The following is a 22731-nucleotide window of genomic DNA, read 5'->3' on the forward strand; positions in this document are numbered from 1 at the left end:
ATCTATTTTTGAAAAAGTAGGTTTATTAAAGGCAGCGTTGCCAAACTAAAAAGAAGTAATTAACAAATTATCTGGCTCACAAATTGAACCAGACTTCTATCTGGATTTATCTGGCTCAAATCGTTGTTGTTGCATTTACATGCAAAATTATTTATCTGGCTCAGGATTTTTGCCACCGGAGGATGGCTATAGATATTCCTGCAAATAAAAACACACAATGCTACATTTACATATATGTATGTGTATATGTAAAATTTAATTGAAAGCAAATCGGTTTAACATACATACACATAGTGATATTACATAATTAAATATTTCACAATTCATTTTGTATGTCATTATTGAAAAAAGGAGTATTGAAAATGTTAAAAATAATTAAGAATTTTTTAAAAGTCCAAAATTTGCTTTAAAACGATTAAAATCAATTTTATGAGCTACATACATACATCTACAAAGTTTATCATTAACCCACTACTATCCTCATGCTTCACCTATAGCAGAAAAGAAAAAAACTCTTTATTTTGTATTCTTACACAAAGTGGGCGGCAGCATAAAAAGATACAATCATGTGTACATATGCCTTTGTTGCTGTTATTGTTATGAAATTTGTGCAGCTTATGTAGTTGTAAATGCGCGCGTCTTCATGTGCAAAGTGCTATGATTTAGACACATACAAGTTTCATATTTGTTTGTTAAAAATTCTATATATTAAAAATGAAATGATTAATTGTATATAGTCAGATGGATGCACCAAAAATGCGTTGCTTTCCGTTTTGCTTTGCGTTTGTTATTACAAACTTTGTGTTTTTGACCGCCCAATTGTATAAACGTATTGTAATGTATGTAACTGGTCCACGTTTGCTTTATGCATTTCTCTTATTTAATTTCTTCTTCTTCGCAGTTTTGCATTTGTTTAAAAAGTTAATTTAAGTTCCCTTTTTTCTTTTGAAAATTTAATTCCAATTTACTTGGATTGATATCTTTTTGCGTTTGATTTTTATCTAAGCTAATATTTTTAATTTAAGTAATTTTGTGTTTTTTTACGTTGGTTTGATTTTCCAGCTTTATTTTTTATTTTGTTTCATTTTCATAAATAATTCAAAATGCATCTCACTGCTTTCGTAATATTTCGTTCTAAGTAATTTGTGGAACCTCTTCTCGTCATTAGCTTCTTGTTAATTTAAACAGATAATGAAACGAAGCTGTTGTATTGCGTGATGTTGCGCTTCAAGATGTCGGCGCAGGGACCCAAAACGCGTTCAAATCTGGAATGGGTAAAATAGTGTTGATTCTAATTTTATAAATTAAATCTATATATATAAAATTCAAATTATGTATGTATGTATCTAGGTATAGATCGAGTTGCGTCCTAAACGGATCGACCGATCACAACCAAATTTGCGCAACCCACTAGAAACCTCCCAAGGATGGTCATAGGCTAAAAATATTATCGATATATAAAAGGGGCTTGTACCTCCCATGCAAAATGAATATTTGGTACTACGTAACTCTGAAGGTATTCATGCTAGAACATTGAAACTCAGTAAGGAGTTATATGAGGTCAATCCCTAACACCCCTAAGAAAATGTGGGGTGGGGAATAAGGGGGCGTGGCACCTCCCATACTAATGGAATAATGAAAATTGGTAAGGAGCTATATGACGTTAAGTCCTAACAGCGCCAGTAATATGTGTGGAATTAAAAAAAACAAGACAAAATGGGACTTTCAGAACTATGGCAGCCATAAAAACTTAGGTTATTTCAAAACGTTAAGTTTGATTTCAGAGTTGGGTTTGGTTGTTATTCTTTTAGTATTCTTTTATGTTATCTTTAGGGTTGGTATTTTTGGAGGCGCCTGGAGGAACCGAAAAAAACATTTCTGTTTAATTTGATATTAATTGATGAAAGAGCAAAAATAGAAATCATTATGGCATTTGCTTTCTCAGATACCGCGGATACATTGATCCTTAAAAAAAAGGCCCATATCATAATATTTATGCTTCGTTATTTCGCTTCCCCAAGCTTATGTAGTGGAAAGGACAAGGCTTTTCATCACAAAACTTTTACGAATGTCATTGAAGCAATTCATTTTATCGGAAAATTTCGGAAACAAAAAAGTTTAAAACCAAGGATTCCATTGATACCGATAGATTTGTCTTTTCAATTTTAAATGCCTCATATTTCCTATTCAATGAAGCTGAAGAACGATCATTAGCTGCAAGTGATTGATGAGCGCAATACAAACCTTTATAGCTTCAGAGCTTCTGCAACTCAATTGTCAACCTCACCTACGCGAGGGGAATCCTGTTACAAATATGAATATATCATACAGCAACAGTTATTAGCTTTAGCAGAAGTCAATATTACCAACTCATGTTTTACCCATGGCCAGTTACGCGTAGCATGCATATTTTTATAGAAAGGTGGGGTAAAACCCACGAGCATAAGCTAGTCTATTATAAAAATAGAAATAAAAAAATGCTGCCGGCAGACTTTGTTCTCCCCGGAAACTAGTTTGCCTATATTTCGAAGGTGAGCTTAGCTTAACTCTCTAGCCGCATCTCTCCTACTTTATCTTCCATTTTTATACTCAGTTGAGCAGAGCTCACAGAGTATATTAAGTTTGATTGGATAACGGTTGGTTGTACAGGTATAAAGGAATCGAGATAGATATAGACTTCCATATACCAAAATCATCAGTATCGGAAAAAAAATTGATTGAGCTATGTCCGTCCGTCCGTCCGTTAACACGATAACTTGAGTAAATTTTGAGGTATCTTGATGAAATCTGGTATGTAGATTCCTGAGTACTCATCTCAGATCGCTATTTAAAATGAACGATATCGGACTATAACCACGCCCACTTTTTCGATATCGAAAATTTCGAAAAACCGCGATAATTCGTTACCAAAGACAGATAAAGCGATGAAACTTGGTAGGTGGGTTGAACTTATGACGCAGAATAGAAAATTAGAAAATTTTGGACCATAGGCGTGGCACCGCCCACTTTTAAAAGAAGGTAATTTAGAAGTTTTGCAAGCTGTAATTTGGCAGTCGTTGAAGATATGATGAAATTTGGCAGGAACGTTATCCTTATTACTATATGTCTGCTTAATAAAAATTAGCAAAATCGGAGAAGGACCACGCCCACTTTTAAAAAAAATTTTTTTTTAAAGTAAAATTTTAACAAAATATGTAATATCTTTACAGTATATAAGTAAATTATGTCAACATTCAACTCCAGTAATGATATGGTGCAACAAAATACAAAAATAAAAGAAAATTTCAAAATGGGCGTGGCTCCGCCCTTTTTCATTTAATTTGTCTAGGATACTTTTAATGCCATAAGTCAAACAAAAATTTACCAATCCTTTTGAAATTTGGTAGGGGCATAGATTTGATGACGTTAACTGTTTTCTGTGAACATGGGCGAAATCGGTTGAAGCCACGCCCAGTTTTTATACACAGTCGTCTGTCTGTCCTTCCGCTCGGCCGTTAACACGATAACTTGAGCAAAAATCGATATATCTTTACTGAACTTAGTTCACGTACTTACCTGAACTCACTTTATCTTGGTATAAAAAATGAACGAAATCCGACTATGACCACGCCCACTTTTTCGATATCGAAAATTACGAAAATTTAAAAAAATGCCATAATTCTATACCAACTACAAAAAAAGGGATGAAACATGGTAATTGGATTGGTTTATTGACGCAAAATATAACTTTAGAAAAAAACTTTGTAAAATGGTTGTGACACCTACCATATGAAGTAGAAGAAAATGAAAAAGTTCTGCAGGGCGAAATAAAAAACCCTTGAAATCTTGGCAGGTATTACATATATAAATAAATTAGCGGTATCCAACAGATGATGTTCTGGGTCACCCTGGTCCACATTTTGGTCGATATCTGGAAAACGCCTTCACATATACAACTACCACTACTCCATTTTAAAACTCTCATTAATACCTTTAATTTGATACCAATATCCTACAAACACATTCTAGAGTCACCCCTGGTCCACCTTTATGGCGATATCACGAAAAGGCGTCCACCTATACAACTACCACCACTCCCTTTTAAAACCCTCATTAATACCTTTAATTTTATACCCATATCGTACAAACACATTCTAGAGTCACCCCTGGTCCACCTTTATGGCGATATTTCGTAACGGCTTCCACCTATAGAACACAGGCCCACGCCCTTTTAAAATACTCATTAACACATTTCGTTTGATACCCATATTGTACAAACGCATTCTAGAGTCACCCCTGGTCCACCTTTATGGCGATATTTCTGAAAAGGCGACCACCTATACAACTACCACCACTCCCTTTTAAAACCCTCATTAATACCTTTAATTTTATACCCATATCGTACAAACACATTCTAGAGTCACCCCTGGTCCACCTTAATGGCGATATTTCGCAACGGCTTCCACCTTAGAACTAAGGCCCACTCCCTTTTAAAATACTCATTAACACCTTTCGTTTGATACCCATATTGTACAAACGCATTCTAGAGTCACCCCTGGTCCACCTTTATGGCGATATCTCGAAAAGGCGACCACCTATACAACTACCACCACTCCCTTTTAAACCCCTCATTAATACCTTTAATTTTATACCCATATCGTACAAACACATTCTAGAGTCACCCCTGGTCCACCCTTATGGCGATATTTCGCAACGGCTTCCACATATAGAACAAAGGCCCACCCCTTTTAAAATACTCATTAACACCTTTCGTTTGATACCCATATTGTACAAACGCATTCTAGAGTCACCCCTGGTCCACCTTTATGGCGATATCTCGAAAAGGCGACCACTTGTACAACTACTACCATTCCCTTTTAAAACCCTCATTAATACCTTTAATTTTATACCCATATCGTACAAACACATTCTAGAGTCACTCCTGGTCCACCTTTATGGCGATATTTCGCAACGGCTTCCACCTATAGAACAAAGGCCCACGCCCTTTTAAAATACTCATTAACACCTTTCATTTGATACCCATATCGTACAAACATATTCTAGAGTCACCCCTGGTCCACCTTTATCGCGATATCTCGAAAAAGCGACCACCTATAGAACGAAGACCCACTCCCTTTTAAAAATACTCATTAACACCTTTCATTTGATACCCACATCGTACAAACAAAGTCTAAGTTGCGATACCTCGAAAAGGCGTCGACCTATAGAACTACCCCTTTTAAAATACTCATTAACACCTTTCTTTTGATACCCATATTGTACAAACGCATTCTAGAGTCACCCTGGTCCACCTTTATGGCGATATCTCGAAAAGGCGACCACCTATACAACTACCACCACTCCCTTTTAAAACCCTCATTAATACCTTTAATTTTATACCCATATCATACAAACACATTTTAGAGTCAACCCTGGTCCACCTTTATGGCGATATCTCGAAACGGCGTCCAGCTATGGAACTAAGGATCACTCCCTTTAAAATACTCATTAACACCTTTCATTTGATACCCACATCGTACAAACAAAGTCTAAGTTGCGATACCTCGAAAAGGCGTCGACCTATAGAACTACCCCTTTTAAAATACTCATTAACACCTTTCTTTTGATACCCATATTGTACAAACAAATTCTAGGGTCACCCCTGGTCCACCTTTTTGGCGATATCTCGAAACGGCGTCCACCTATGGAACTAAGGATTACTCCCTTTTAAAATACTCATTAACACCTTTCATTTGATACCCATATCGTGCAAAAAAATTCTAGAGTCAACCCTGATCCACCTTTATGGCGATATCCCTAAATGGCGTCCACCTATAGAACTATGGCCCACTCCCTCATAAAATACTCTTTATTGGATAGACATGTCATACAAACACATTCCAGGGTTTCCCTCGGTTCATATTCCTACATGGTTATTCTCCCTTATGTTGTCACCATAGCTCTCAACTCAGTATGTAATGTTCGGTTACACCCGAACTTAACCTTCCTTACTTGTTCTCCCTATTATTGTCCATCCCTTATTCCATTGATATTTCTCCTACACCCACTTACCTCAACACCCACTCCTACTTACACTCTAAGTCCCACTTTCACTCCCATTCCGACTCCCACACCCACTTCCATTCGAATTACAATCACGCTTTCATTCCCACTCCATCTACGTCACTCACTTCAATTTTCTCATACATGGAATCTTTATTTCAAATATGAAATAGCTGCTTCATCTGACCGGCCGATACAAATATCTTTGTGTTTATAAACGAAATAATATTAAACCAACGCAGGTAAAATTTTTACAACCACATTCATTTTTACATACTATAAGATAAAGCTAGATAATTGAAACGTTCTCCTGCCGATAATATTCCTTTATGCGATGCAGGGATGGGCGTTATTAAGAAATTTGAATAACCATTCACGAAAAAATAAAAAATAAATTTTTATTCATTATTCAAGAAAACTTGAGTGATGAATAACATGTTATTTTTTATTCAAGCATTTCTTGAATAATGAATAACATTTTCTCGTTATTCAAAATATTCTAATTGATGATAAACGCCCATTCTTATTTTTGCAAATTTTGAATAAAGAGTTGAGTTATTATTCATTATTTACAAAATATGGAATAACAATAAAATTTTAGTTTTTATTCAGTTATTCTAAAATAAAAAAATAAACCATCGAGATGCCCTCAAAATATACTCATATGCGTAACCAGTTCGCGTGTAGTTCTGAAGCTTCTTAGGGTAATATTGAGATGATTTTGGGGAGTATTCGCGGGTTTTTTGGGGGCCGTTTGGGGGTAATTTCTGGGACACCCTGGGGATCCTCCCGGGGTCTATTGGGGTCCATTCCAGGGGCTCCCTCGCGATCCTTCTAGGGTTTTGGGGTCATTTCGGGATGACTTTTGCGACTCCCTCGGGGTCTTTTGGAGGTCATTCCGTGACATTTTTGGGACTCCCTCGGGGTCATTTGGGGGTCATTCCGGGATGATTTTGGGGACTTCCTCAGGGTCATTTCGGGATGGTTTTGGGGACTCCCTCGAGGTCCTCCCGGGGTCATTTGGGGGTCATTCCGGGATCTTTTTGGGGACTCCCTCGGGCTCATTTGGGGGTCATTTCGGGATGGTTTCGGGGACTCCCTCGGGGTCATTTGGGGGTCATTTCGGGATGGTTTTGGGGACTCCCTCGGGGTCATTTGGGGGTCATTCCGGGATCTTTTTGGGGACCCCACATGCTCAAGATCCCGGAATGACCCCGAGGGAGTCCCAAAAAGGTCACGGAATGACCCCCAAATTGCCCGAGGGAGTCCCCAAAAAGATCCCGGAATGACCCCCAAATTACCCCGGGAGGACCTCGAGGGAGTCCCCAAAACCATCCCGAAATGACCCCCAAATGACCCCGAGGAAGTCCCCAAAATCATCCCGGAATGACCCCCAAATGACCCCGAGGGAGTCCCAAAAATGTCACGGCATGACCTCCAAAAGACCCCGAAGGAGTCGCAAAAGTCATCCCGAAATGACCCCAAAACCCTAGAAGGATCGCGAGCGAGCCCCTGGAATGGACCCCAATAGACCCCGAGAGGATCCCCAGGGTGTCCCAGAAATTACCCCCAAACGGCCCCCAAAAAAACCCGCGAATACTCCCCAAAATCATCTCAATATTACCCTAAGAAGCTTCAGAACTACACGCGAACTGGTTACGCATATGAGTATATTTTGAGGGCATCTCGATGGTTTATTTTTTTATTTTAGAATAACTGAATAAAAACTAAAATTTTATTGTTATTCCATATTTTGTAAATAATGAATAATAACTCAACTCTTTATTCAAAATTTGCAAAAATAAGAATGGGCGTTTATCATCAATTAGAATATTTTGAATAACGAGAAAATGTTATTCATTATTCAAGAAATGCTTGAATAAAAATTAACTTTTTATTCATCAATTAGAAAATTTAAAATGATGAATAATTTTTTATTTTTTATTTTGATTTGTTTCATTTCAAAATGACTCAACCCTGATGCGATGCATCTACTTTCTCAGTAAACAGAGGCATTTGTCATATTGTAGCTTCTGCAAAAAACCATGTTTCATCCCAGTCCCTCCTCCGTATCATCCCCCTTTTACTTTCTCGAATTTTTTCTCTGCTAGCCTCACTTAATTCCTCTCCCACAATCTCCCTCTATTTTTCTTCATCCTTTTCTGTTCTCTAGATTCCTCTGCTTCCTCTCGAGAAAGTCGCATCTTTTATCTCTCTTTCCTACTCCCACTTTATTTCCTCTCCCTTACCCTCTCTATTATTTTCTTCCTCTCACCCTTTCTTTCTCTCCGTCTTCAATTTCCATTCCTATCTCTTATTTTCCTTTTTCTCTCAGCCCATGGCTTTTTTATCTATCCCTTTCCTCCCGCCTTTCTTCTTAACCACCACTTCTTATAAAATCCACATTAACACATCCTATTTGATACACATATTGTAACAACACATACAGAGGCCTCTCTGTCCACATTTTAGTCTATATCTCAGAAAAAGGTGCACATATGCAACTAAATCCCGCTTACAAACCATCTACGAAACTTTACGAAAGCAAGACAGCTATGATTTTTAAGATTAGTTCATCTCATCTTGAGTAATAAAGTGACTTACAGATCGCCTAAAGTAATAAATTTCAAACAAATAGCACGATCCTGGTCCACTTTCCGGAAAGAAAGGGTTCAAATATTAAGCTTTTCGAGAAGGAATACCTGCACTAAATTACAAGCAATTTCACCATAAATAGAATATTTCGAACAGGTCGGCCACGGGTATACTTGTCGGAAAGAAAAGTCCTTCAAATATTTAGCTTGATAAATAGGTAGCCTAGCACCAAATCTTGAAGCTAATTGCACCATAAATGAGATTTTTTGGATTAGGTGCCTGATGCACTTCCCAACGATACAAAATTTTCAAGTAATAAGCCGGTACCAAATTTCAATAAGAAGCTCTTCATGGCAGAAATACACTCCCAAATCATCGCAGAGGCGGCGCCGCTTAAAAAAAACTATTTCTAATTGAAAAATGTTTTAAAATTTGCAATAAACTTTAACACTCGATTTCCCAACATTTTCATTTTTGCACATTCATGCTTCTGGGAAGCGGCCGACGGTATGTACATCTGTTCGCTATATATTTCATATCTTATACACCCGATTATTTGGATATTACGAATGGGATAAGTTTATTGTTCAGCCCCATTCATGAAAGGTATGAAGTCTTCAGCACAGCCGAAGACAGTCCCGTCCTTACTTGTTTAATTTAATTTATGTTCTAGATAATTACGAGCTTTATTTATAGCATACATTCAGGCGGTTTTCTGATAGAGATAAATTTACATACTGCCATAATATGAGTAACTTGCTAAAAGTATACTTCAAATTTGTTAATATAGGGAATAGTGCCACATTCAATTTACATCCTAGTGCATAAAAGTGGTTAACAGTGGTGCAAATTTTATTGAAGTACCTTGATATTTTCTCATGTAATCGGGTATACGAACTGACGGGCGAACGACACTAAATAGATTTATTTTGTTTGTTTTATTGGTGTGTTCAATTTATACTTATTATTAAGAATTCATGAGCTTAACATCGGCTTATAATGATTGAATGTTCAATTATTATGTTTTTCTGAGAGAAACTGAAAAGAAAGAAACAGGCAAGACAACTGCAAGTTTCACCGTGTGATTCGCGGTTCGAATCTCGGTGAAACCTTTGATAACAGTACGAAATTAAAAAAATAAAATAAATGTAAGGCGCGATAACCTCCGAAAGATCTAAGGCCGAGCTTCTCTTCCAATTTGCGTCGTGATCCTCTTTTGATTTTTCCCTACAAAATGGCCGGAGGGGTCCTACATGTTTTATGCCGACTCCGAACGGCATCTACAAGGCAGATGAGTTTTCACTGAGAGCTTTTCATGGCAGAAATACACTCGGAGCGCTTGCCAGACACTGCCGAGGGGCGAGCCCGCTTAGAAAAATTTTCTTCTAATTGAAAAACCTTATTTCTAAAATTTTGATGTTGCTTTGCCCGGGAGTTGAACCCAGGGCATACGGTGTGATAGGCGGAGCACGCTACCATCACACCACGGTGGCCACCGTACGAAATAGCCTGATGATGAATTCGTGGCGGTTTTAGAAATGGTACCATCGCAATATGCTAGTAAATGTTTATTTTTTTTTTCAGTTTCTCTCAGAAAAATATAATAATTGAACATTCCATTGTTATAAGCAGGTGTTAAGCTCATGAATTCTTAATAATAAGATTTATTTTCAATTTTTCATACTGACTACTTTGTTAATATACTTGTGCTAAGCATAATTTAATATAAAAACGAATTATACAGAAATTTAGTGCGAGTATCCACTTCGTTATAATGAATTACCTCGCTCTATCCAATTTAACACATTTCAATGGTCCTCTTGCCACCACAGTTGCTGCTCTTGGGCGATCTAACAGCAAAGCAATTTCTCCAAAGTAGTCGCTTGTTCCCAAACGTCCAACTTCAGCAGGCTCATCTCCTTGCTTTAATTGAGAAATATATATGTTATAAGTAAAATTGCAAAAATGCTTCTTTAAAATTTATTTCTTTTACCTCAGTCCGTCGTTGGAGCACAACAGCGGTGCCATCTAAAATTATATAAAAATCATCGCCGGGTTCACCTTGTTTAACAATTGTTTCGCCATCTTCGAATGTAACTGTTTCTAGAGCATCGGCCACTGTAAGACGCTCCCATTTTTCAAGACTCTCTGTAAGAATTGAATGAGAATATGTTTGAGTGATTAAACAAAAGTTACCCAGAACACAAGATCAAACTATTCCAAGTTACATCTCCAGATACCCCCAAAAACCGTTGTTTTAAAAATTTCTCAATCAGTGTACAATCTTTTGAACACTTTTTTGTAGTTTCTTTTATATGACAACTGAGAACAGGAGGAACTAGGAAGATTGAATGAATGTTTGGCCGGGTTAACTGAAATAAGGTCCACCTGACCAAAATCTATCGATAGATCAATTAGTTGTTTTTGTTGTTGTAACCACAAAAACGCCCTTTTAAGGTTAAGGGGAGTGTTGCGGATGTGGGCAGTCCTTTGCCGGATATAAATCAAGTTTGCTCCTGTACCTATGTAACTAGCACTGGTAGGTCTCGTCGCGTTAGCGGTAATTGAAGAAAGGCTTGGCCTAAATCTCCTTGGAGGTATATCGCGGTAAGTTGTTATTATTAGTATTGAGTGCGACTCGTGGAGAAGCTTCAGCAAAATACAGAAGGCTGCAATAAATCCGCGAGGCTGAGTGAACGGAAACGTCTTTATATATGTAGAGCAAATAAAAGGTTCTACAGTAGAAAGAATATTGTGGCGAATTTTAGCATCACTAGGCTGTTAGTGAAGCCACACATGTGTACATGAACACATCAATCATCATTTACACACATATATAGAAGGCAACGGAGAGATATTTCACGCACACACTTGTGGTTATCAGGCGAATTAGTTGCTCACACATACACACGCATATGACTATGAGAAACGCATAAACTACAAATATACATACATGTATATAGCTGGCAACCAAGCAGAAGATTCTAGAAGGTGAAACGTCTAGACCTTTTGGAGAAATATGCAGACGAGGCAACAGAGAGTATAAAACCAGCGTAAGCTGAGTAATCAGTGATCAGTTTGATTTAAACACGCTATCAGTTGGGAAGTGAAGTTTAATTGGACTACACCCAAAGTAGTCTAATAAAGACCAGTTTGCAATACAGAATATTGGAGTGATTTATTCCACAGTCTAGCGATTCGAACGTTAGCAGAAGGTTTCAAGAAAGCGGAATTTCCCAAAATTCGTTACAATATGCTATCTGTTCCTTTCTAAACATCGAAAGAGTCTTTCCTGGGGCCATAGAAAAAGCCCTGGTGGAATTTGGAGTCGAGGGACTTCGGTTGAATTAATTAACAGTTTTTGTGCAACGTAAGGAAGGGACCAAAACCAAGAGAAAGGTTTGTAAAGGCACGGGGGTGTTCTGTCTTCCTAACTCTGGGTTGTGGTAGTAAACGACCTCCTGGTGGAGCTAGAAGATGTTTTGCTGGACTATCTGGGTACGGTGATTGTGGGCTGTCATGCTGACTGGCTTTTTATTCTGGCCAAACATAACTGGCTCTTACGAGGAGATATAAGATATCCGCTTTCAAGACTCCCCCGATTGGGGGTACTGGTACTTCCAGATAGGATCAAATATGTATTTGGAGATTATTTTGGATATGAAGTTGTCCCGTAAGCGCAATGTGGAAGATATTGCTAAGAAGGCGTACATTGCCTTGAAATGCTGCATAAGGCCATCGGGATGTACTCTCGACAATGATAGATACAAGTTTTGTGAGATTCTTTTCTGTGGCGTGCTGGTCTTGTTTGCTATCGCCTCGCACCAATTTAAGACCGAGATCACCTGGGCCCTGGCTGTAGCAATACATCGAACACCTGGCATGCAGATCTTTAAGCCCATGCGGCACAATTAAATCGGAAGTGAGTGGTTATAAGAAATTAAATTTCGATAGCACTTGGTTTGCGGAAACGCTTGGCTTCACCAATACTCATTTTTTTTTTATTAAAAGAAGTCCATAAGGTATCTTAACAAACTGGATAGTCCTTTCTGCTCCAGCTGCATGTTTCACTGTTCAGTTTTTGCCAGAGCTAAATGAAAGTAGTACGGTTTCGGCTCACTTGGATTTATGGGAATTTATCTACGACGACCTTATTCGAAACTATATTGACGGTTCTCTAGGTAGCTATATCTTCGTTATTTTATTTGGTATTACAGAGGAGTGACTACCTTAACCTAATGAGCCTGTTGTTGGATATATCATCATCATCATCTTCCTCAACTCCTATTGGAGAATAGGGCCTCGACCACCGACTTAAATCTTATTCTGTTAGGTGCAGTTCTTGCGATATCATTCCACGTGTATTCCGCGTCTTCGGGTTCTTTATCCACAATTCTTTATCCACTGGATATATACAAATCTTACATTTTTTAGTTATCTTCTTTTACAACTAAGCAAGCGTTAAAAAACGCCATAAGAAATTTACTGCTATAAAAACTCACCTAAAATTGACACGCGTGACAAGAATTCTTCGTACATCTTCCTTTTGCGTATAGTGGAGCCCATAAGAATTCTTCGATAGGAATCACGATCGATACCCCATAACTTCACATCGGTTTTAGCCCGTACAGTAGCTGCACGCGGTGTACCATAGATAAGCGCCAATTCACCAAAACTTCCACCCTCGCCAATTGTCGTCACCATTTCACCATTCACAAAAACCTAAACAGGAAAGCATAAATTTGTTTAAACTACTACAAAGTAAATATAACTAAGAGAGTACTTACCTCAACCTCACCGTGATCAATAACATAAAAATTGTCACCTTCATCGCCTTGTTGTATTATATTTTCACCCATTAAATGCGTTACTGGAAACATGGCATCAAAAATGTCCGAACGTTCATTTTCATCCAAGTGCGAGAATAGAACGTTTTTAGCAATAGCTTTAGATAATGCAGCCATCGTTTTATAATCTTTAGGTACAACTTTCTTTACATAACTAGTGGCATCTTCTTCAGTAACCGGTTCGGCTGATATGCCACCACGTCGTCGTACCGGTGGTGCGGCCGTATGTGGCATTGGACTGAGATCTTCAAAGTCATCTGGACTGGTCACTTGTTTAGTGGCGTCAAGTTTAACCTGCTCCTGCAATTTATAGAATGCACACAAACGTGTTTGTATTAGACAAGGAATCAATTACATTCTTAGGGGATATTTATGTATATTAGGGTGGGTCAAATTTATTGTTGAAAAGGCACATCCAGGACTCTGCAACTATGCCTGCCGTCAATCGCGATGTGATCGTGTTGGTGTCATATTTATCGATCAGAAGATAACCAAGTAGCTACTGTATCTTTTTATGCTGGAACCTAGTTCTGAAAATTACCATATTTCCAGACGAGGCCCTACCCACGCTCTTATTTAATATCGTTTCATTTTCAAAACTTTCTTTATAGAAATATTCGCTCAGATCAATACGAATCCAAATTGTAAATTTTAAGCTTATCTTAAAAAAGTTCAAAATTTTTCGAAAGATTTGCAAAATGAACTAGGTAAAAATCTTTGATCTGACAATTTTATAGCTAGGTATGTCTTACGTTTTCTTTTCGTTTCGTACTCTTTATGCATTTGCCTTTATTCCACAAGACAGCTAATCAAATATTAATCAATCAATCGATCAATCAATCATGTTTAGCAAAAGCCGTTTGATCTATATGATTAGCAAATGTAATTAAATTGAAACCGCTGCAAATATTTATATAAATATTGTATGCATAAGGCTAAGCCTTTATATGAGTCGTCCCCGTTTAGAAGGATGGATCATATAAGACTCATTCCAAAGTGATGGGTGTCACTTTTCAATTCAAATTTTAAAGTTTAATTCATGAACAAAAATAAAACATTTATTTAAATGTACTATGTTTTTTAATTCTAAGCACTGTGACGGATGTGACAAGGAATTCAAGGGGTTGATAAGCGCAATACAAAATTTAATAGCTTCAGAGCTTCCGCAACCCAATTGTCGACCTCACCTACGCGTGGGAAATCCTGTTACAAATATGAATGCATCATACACATATTTAGCAGGCAAGGCTCTGGCGACCCCAAGTTCATCATTGAACTAGGCGTGGGCGGTATGGCCTAGAAGATTTAATGTGGCCGTATTAATCGCTCCCGAGATGGTCGGGTTAGTACCCTAATGGTGTTTGTTACCGGAATGTACCGGATCTAGAACCTTCAACATCGGTAACTCTCTAGGGTTTAAAAACTGAAGAAAAATTTTCAATAATTACAGCAAATATGTTATTATAACTTATCCAAGTGCAAGTCTGTAACAAGTAGAGCTTGAATAAAGAACATGAAGAAAAAATTTACTTTAGACTCTTTTGTACATTTTTGAGTTTTTAGGCTGGTGCTGGATTCAGTAAGCGTGAGTTTGGTAATGTACACTTAACTTTCTTCCTAACACTTGCTAAATGCAGCCCATGATAAATAAACGGCAAAACACCAAAGCTCTACCCTTTACTCCCTACGCGTTTCGATTCTATTTTGCATCTTCTTCAGGGAGTGATCTATATTTAAGAAAACAAACAAGATTTTCGTATTTTTTATGAGGCTTGTTTTCAATTTCGAATTCAACTGCGAATTTGGAATTGGGTACGTTAGGTTAAGCATTCATATGAGGAATTACCCACACTCCACTCGGATAAAGATGTGTTCATTGATAAATATCCTCAATAAGTGAACCGTATATCTTTATGAGTTAGAAGGAAAAAGAAAATACCGACCTTCCTTACTTCAGACAGGCAATAGGAAAGGTATGCATTTAGAAAGGCATGACCATCGCCTCGGTTTGTTTAAACATGCTCGAAATAGAAGATTATACCATTACAACTATAAGATGTCTAAAGACTGTCTTGTATACACTTCAATGCTCAGCTGCGTGGCGATCTAATTTGTTTGTTTAAAAGCAAAATAAATTCATAAGTCAGAGTACGAAACTGAGATAGTAAAACAAAGTTTTGTAATTTTAGACCTCTTAGATACCTAAATTTAGAACTCTGTGGCTGTTATCGAAAGAAGAAGACGACTGCTTCACCTGCAGGCTCTTCGATTATGCATAAGCTATGGTTTTCTTTACGGATTTTAAGCCCTCCTCGGGTTCTTAGCTTTGGTTTGCAGGTCAAAGTTTAACGATGGTATAGCGTCGTTTATAGAATATAGTTTTACCAGACAAAAACTCCAGACCTTAATATGTGTCGCACGATTTTTCTAATTTCATTTATGAGGTGGGTTTTGTCTAAGGCTGGGGTAACGCTCAGTCAATCCAGAATCATGTAAAAGTCCCACAAACCACTACTGAATAAAAACACAATATTTATGTGTTAAAAACATACGCACACACGGCTGGAGGTATTCGGAGTGCAGCGGCTTTCCGTTCCAAGATGATGACAGGCAGCGATGGCTAACGGTCGTCTTAGCAGAGGGGGGGTATCGGCAGGACGGTTAACGGTGGTAGGGTAACGAACGGATTGGCACGGCGGTATGGAAACAGTGGCTTAACGTCGGTAGGATGGCGGGCAGCCAACGCTCGTCGTAGCAGCGGCGGGACGGAAGCAGCTGCTTAACGGCGGTAGGATGGTGTACGCCCAACGGTCGTCGTAGCAGCGCTGTAAGGGCTGTAGAATGGCGGGCGGCAAAGTTCGGCGTAGCACCGGCGGGAAGCAGCGGCGGCACCAGATGGACGACGGCAGCGGCGGTGGGCTACGGATCGCGCACCAGGGCGAAGGCGAGGGAGGAGATAGGCGGTGTCGGTGACCTACGGAAGAGACTGCGAGGACTCGTTAGTGCTGGCTTCGCAGCTGGTCACCCCCGCCTCCCTACTTGCACGCTAGATTGAAAGTGCGCAACCTGGGCGGGATTGTGCCAGCCGAGACACCGTGGGCCGATCCGTGGGCGGAGGGGAAGTGCACCTTAACGGCACAACGGTAGCCCCTTGTGCGCACGCATCGACTCACGGCCGAAACCAGAGCTGTGGAGAGTGGTCGTGCGGTCGGTCGGGCGGCGGGTCATTCCTTACCAGACCAGGGCGACGGAGGGAAAACTAGCCCGAAACACCACTCTCTTGTCGTCCTGTTGCAGCAAGGGGTGATTCGCGCCACGGCCGCACCCTCTTCTCCCCAGCTTACTAAACCAGAGCTGAGGGGGAGGGGTTATTTGGTCATTGAGGCAGCGGGCCGCTCAACACCAAGGTGGGGACGGAGGGAAAAGTAGTCCGAAGACACCACTCGCGTCGTCCAGCCCAGGTGGAGGGTGACCCATGCCATGACGGCGCCCCTGCCGCTAAGTCCGAGCTGAGGGGGAGGGGTTATTGTTGGTTGTTGGCTATGCTATAGAAAGAAGTACATGGAGGCTCAGGCGTAAGTGAAAAGAAGAAGTACGGGGGGTTATGTTTTTGTAACGCTACGTTACACATTTAAGGCCAAGAATTTTGCCAAGAGAGAGATTCTTAATGCTTCTACCCTCCAGTTTTCGCTAACAGAACGAGGTAATTTTTCAAGTGAACATACAAATAAGCTCCGTTTCAGAAGGATTCAGAAGGCTGGTCCCTCTAAAATGTTTCCCAGTTCTTCTTACATTTGTTCAATAGTCGAGAAGCATAAAGGAACTCGAAAAGAGGAGGTAGAAGCAAATGTAGACGGGAAAGAAGATGATGATAATAATGACGTTTCCATTCAAATTTTCAATTAAAAGATATTTAAATGCGCTTTTATATTTTTTTCTTTAATCATTAAATCACCAAATGAATAAAAACTTCGTATCTTCTCATAAAATGATTCAAAATGATTTAGTTGTTTATTTCAAATAATTGTTCAACATGTACATGTAGATATATATTTGTAAGCTGCAGGATATTTGAAAGCACGAAACGTATACGCCACGTAGTACCGATTGTTCAAAAGCAAAACTCAATCTGTGTCCATTTATCTGTGCAAATAGTTTAATCGTATTTTATGTACTATCGCTTAATTAAAACTTCAAATTGCTATTTGACGTCAGTTAGACATTCGTTTGAAGCAGCGGAAATTGACAAGGAATTGACATAATCACATACACACACACAGCAATAATGCTGTTTGATTCAATATCTTGCTTAGTATATGCAAATATAAGATTTACAAATAAGAGAGTTGCATACATACATACAGCAGGGCAGACGAAAAATCAAATTTAGTCAAAAAAATTCATTTTTTTGATAATTTATGAAAAAGCTGTCATAAATATTGTAACTGAAACTAAGAAGTAATCTCAAAAACGTTTTTGGAAAACAATTATGTTAAACTTTTTTTTACGATTTATCAAAATTTTTTTTGGATGTGCAGTTTTGTGCCACAATCAATATTTCGTACCGTATAATTTTATTTTTTATACGAAAGAAATGCTTTGAAAAAAAGTTGTCAAAAATCAATACGAATTTTGAGAGACCTTTTACTTGTACTTTGTTATACTAAAACTGATGGTACAAACCTGAATACGCCAAAATCCAGTTCTTAAAATGAACTGCCAACAACAAATTCGTAGCTTTGGTACAAGCAAACATACAAAATATGACGATTTAAAAAATAATCGTCCAACGGGTTAGGGGCTTAGAATAGACCCGCGGCAGGCAAGCCTGTCGTAAGAGGCGACGAATAAAATACTAAATTGATTCAAAGAGTTGCCAGCGCAATTTGTAACTTCTCCAGCCCTCACCCACACGTGGCCAACCCTGTTTCTTAAGCAGCCGAGGCTCTGCTGACCCCAAGTTCTTTATGGAACTAGGGGGTGAGGAGGCGGTATGGCCTAGGTTTCATGTTGTCGTACTAAATCGTTCCCGAGATGGCCGCGCTGGTACCTTAACCTTCGGGGAGTGTCCTTATCGCTACAACAACAACATTCAAAAAATAAATCTATGGGAAGAAGGCAATTGGGAGAAGTTGGACAACAACATAGGCACGGCTTTGGCCGAATGTGTTGGTCAACAGTTCAATCGTCGCAAGAGGGCGGGTTCGAAACAGATTGGAAGAGATTTGTCCGTTCTTATGGCACTTTGTTCAAATTTTTTTCAAACTATGAAACTCGAAAATTTTAAAAATTAAAATTTCGAAATTTTCGTAAAATTTTCTCGAATTTTTTCGAAGCTGTTTTTGAGTTTGGTTTGCATAGTTTCAGTTACGAACTTCATGGAAACTTTTCTTAAATTATCGAAAACAAAAAAGGAAGAATTTAATTGGCGAAAAATTACCACTGCTAATTTCGTGCTCGCTGCTGTATGTATTAGTTCTAACCTTTTATTTTAACCACATATTTAAAGGCCAGTGTTAAGGTTCATATACTTTGTTATTGCATTGTCTTTTCGATCGTTTTTTTTTGTGTTTTATGTTTTTTTTTTTGCAAAGTCAAAAACTAAGTAGATTGCTGGAACCTACTAAAGATTAACATTTTAAAATAAATTCACTCGAGCGCATATGCCCAAGCATCCGGATATGAACAAATAAGGATATACTAATGTACATATTCTATTACATATTTATTTACGTATGCAAATGTTAACTGACATAGGGATGGTATGATAAATGCTTTGCATACCAGCATAACCAATAAACTGAAATAAAACCACATATGTATGTACTTGTCTCATTGTTTTGTGCAAAAAGAGGGAAGATCTACACAAAATAGTATAAAATAACTAAATACAAGGCGCCTTATAACTTCGAAAAGATTTAGGTCGAGCTTTCGTTTCAATTTTCGTCGTGCTACTTTTAATTTTTTCCTATAAATTGGCGGGACGGGACCTACACGTTTGTGCCAACTCCGAACGGAATCTGCAGATGAATTTCCGAAAGCAAAGCTTTTAATGACAGAAGTAAGAAAGAAGCTTGGAAAATTTTGTTTTTTAATTGAATAAACTATTTTCTAAAGATTTTGTTGTGCTCTTCCTGGGCCATGATCCCCTATAGTTTTCGTACCTGCCCGTGGTTGGCTTAACAGTCGAGGGGCTCTCCTGACAAGGGCAGTATGCACTGTATGCGGCGAGGATTGACAATGGACAGAGCTGGTTGGTATTAGCGGTGCTTTTAGGACATCTATCTTACAAGCTTCGACTGTAACCCTGAGAAGATAGGATATTTTGTAGCGACAACTACCATGCAAACTTCAGCTTAGTCAGCTACTATTGTGGTGGCCAGTAAGGCCATTTTCCTTGAGACACTGTTCGCATTCGATTCCTACAATCGAAATTGTGTCGTTCTTCAAACTGGCGGGACCATGTGTTTTAGGTCGACTTCGAACGGCAGCAGAGAAGTTTCACTTAGAATCTTGTCATGGCAGAAATACACTCGGAGTGTTTGCCAAACCACTGCATAGGAGCGACTTGGCTTAGAAAAACGTTTTTCTAGTTCATAAAAACGTGTTTCAAAATGTTGCCTTGCCCGGGAATTGCATTCAAGATATTCGGTGTGGTAGGCGGGCACGCTACCACCACACCAAGACGTCGGCCGATGGGAAGGGAGAAAACACAAACTACTGTATGCGGAAAAGCAAAAAGATAGAAAAAAAAGAGGGAGAGAAACCGAATGAGCACGAACAGCTTAGTAGAGGGAAAAGGGGAGGACATATATATTGGAATTACGAAACGATGAGAGAAGAAGCATATATGAAGAGAAAGAGAGGGAAATGTGGAGCGAGCGAGTCGTAGAGAAAGAGATAGAAGACGAAGAAACCGATGGGGAAAAAGGCAGAGGGGGGAGAAAAAAGGTAAGTTAAGGGAAAAGGAATGGTGAGAGAATCTCTTTACACTTGAATAGCAGGCTAAAAATAATTTCAATAGTTTCTGGAAACCGAGATGTATGTATCTAGGATTGCACCTATTTATTTACCATATTATATGCCAACCTGGGAGACTGCAAATTATCAGCATCATGATTCATTCTGCTTAACCGCCTAGACGATTCTGGCTATTGGGTGGCAAACGACACCAATCATACCTCCTTACCAATAACTAATTTCAGTTGGAAACAAAAATTAGGTCCAGGTCACGTTTCTGACTTTACTTCTAAATTGCCTATCCAGTGAAAGGTTTCGCGTTTTTGTTCACCCCAGAGAAGGTAGAACTTATGACTCATTTTTTAACGCCAATAAAATAAATATCATCATGCTACCTCTACTCCGCTATAAAGATTTAATTATACCCCATAAATATTATTCCTTTGCCTACGAAAGCGCACGAACAAAATGTAAACGTATTTAATAGCTGAAAATTAGCATTTCATTACTGCATTAAAAATAAATTTCTCAAACCATTGAAATACAATGCATAATGATCCTTACGACAAGGACAAGAATGCCAGTATGCGTACTTGAAAAAACAAAATGACCATCAACAGACACGACAATTCAGTAAATCATCAAGAAAATGAGGAAATACATATTTATAGCTCGTTAAAAAGGTCACGAACAATTGTAACAGGTCTTGGTGAAATATGATAAGTGCTCGTTAAGAAGGCGACTGTCAATGATTTTCTATGAAAAATTAACATAAATAAATAAACGCAATACAAGATAGCTCTTCTACTATAGGAGTTTAAAATAAAGCGAACAGCTTATTAAGGTTTTAACAGGTTAGGTTAAGTTAGTTGGTATCTGCCTGATGACATACAATAAAATAACAGTGACGTAGCTATAGCTATTTAGAGAATCGTTGCGTAGCAACGATAAAGTTCCGAAAGATACCGATCTCACCCTTGGATAAATCATACGGAGATCCAAGTGAGTCGCGACGGAAGTACTTTCGCCTAATTCTGATAAAAGCTGGGCAATTAAGCATAAATTGATTCGATGATTCCACCTCATCATCATCCCTACAGCCATCTTCATCCGGTTCAGTTGTACCGATGCGGGCTAAGAGGTCAGCTTGACAGTTACCCGGGATATCACTATGGCCCGGGACCCAGATAATCTTAATTATAAAATAGTTCGATGCAATCGCAGGTCAGGCGTTCCCAGGCCAGTGAAACGTTTGAATGAAGGGTCTCAAATAATGTTCGACTGCATTCGTTAGTCGATATCCTCTCTTATCCCGCCATTGAAGACTAGAAATACATACCTACTAGGATTTGCATACCCAACATAAGCGCTAAGCTTGGATTTACTGTGATTAATTCAAATTCTCTTCGAGGAGCTCGATGACCCATTTGTCAGCCTTGATTTTGTCTTTGTTTTATAAAATAATGTTCTTCGTCAATAAATTGTGTGATTGGGTGGTTTATGCTAACTACGGGCACAGTGAGTAGTTTGGCTTAGTGTTAACCATGGTTTCAAGTAATCGCGGCTTATCAAACGGTTTTACTGGGTCGGACGTGGGGTGGGAATTAATGACTAAATTGTTGAGATCAAGAACTTGTACTTGTAACGAACGACCAATCGAAGTTAGCTACATAAATGTGTAAGATGTGTAATAGGAATAGCTTCAAGATCGACTTGCTCATCGATTATCTTAAAAAGTCGAGGCATTGATTTCGTTAATCCATCCGTGGGGCAACTCCGCATTTTTATAAATATTTCATGCTAAGGATATCGCGCCAAGGTAGGGGAGGCAAATTTGCTAAACCTTCTTACAGCGGTAGAGGGAAACAATTTTCGTCGGCTTTTTTTTTTGACCGTAAATGTATATGTATAAATCACTACGAGCCTTTCACCCACTATATTTAACCAACCACGAAGCGCTGATGCTCAAAGCAATTCGTAAACGGAAAAAGGTATCCTTATTTCCATTAATTTTATAACAAAGCTAATTAAATTAATTTCGTTTTAAAATAGTTGACACGCAGGGCCGTTGATGTAAACACAAAATTAATGTAAATAAAGTTTTATATACAAAAAAAAAAAACTTTTCAAAATTGATGGCATGAAATAAATTTTACACTCCCATACTCATTATGCAGTGTAACTGACTTTCTTGCCACAGTTTGAGGTTATATAACAATGACAACAGCAACAACAACACACATACCGCATTAATTAAAACCGGCATTTTCATTCACGCATACAAATG

General features: G+C 38.5%; 1 protein-coding gene across 5 annotated transcripts in view; it reads right to left on the bottom strand.

Moving 5' to 3' along the window:
- Positions 1–221: 221 nt before the first annotated feature.
- Pka-R1 (protein kinase, cAMP-dependent, regulatory subunit type 1) overlaps positions 222–22731 on the bottom strand; it is a 178024-nt gene continuing 155514 nt past the window's right edge. For all 5 annotated transcript variants that reach the window (XM_067787180.1, XM_067787184.1, XM_067787183.1 and 2 more), the window contains 5 exons: positions 13425–13784; positions 13140–13359; positions 10631–10785; positions 10421–10560; positions 222–1265 (listed from right to left, as the gene is read on the bottom strand). In XM_067787180.1, the coding sequence (XP_067643281.1) occupies positions 1181–1265; positions 10421–10560; positions 10631–10785; positions 13140–13359; positions 13425–13784 (960 nt within the window). In that variant the 3' untranslated portion in view covers positions 222–1180. The remainder of the gene's footprint in view (positions 1266–10420; positions 10561–10630; positions 10786–13139; positions 13360–13424; positions 13785–22731) is intronic.

This window comes from Eurosta solidaginis, chromosome 5 (assembly GCF_040869045.1).
Source record: "Eurosta solidaginis isolate ZX-2024a chromosome 5, ASM4086904v1, whole genome shotgun sequence".
NCBI classification, from domain to species: Eukaryota; Metazoa; Arthropoda; class Insecta; order Diptera; family Tephritidae; genus Eurosta; species Eurosta solidaginis.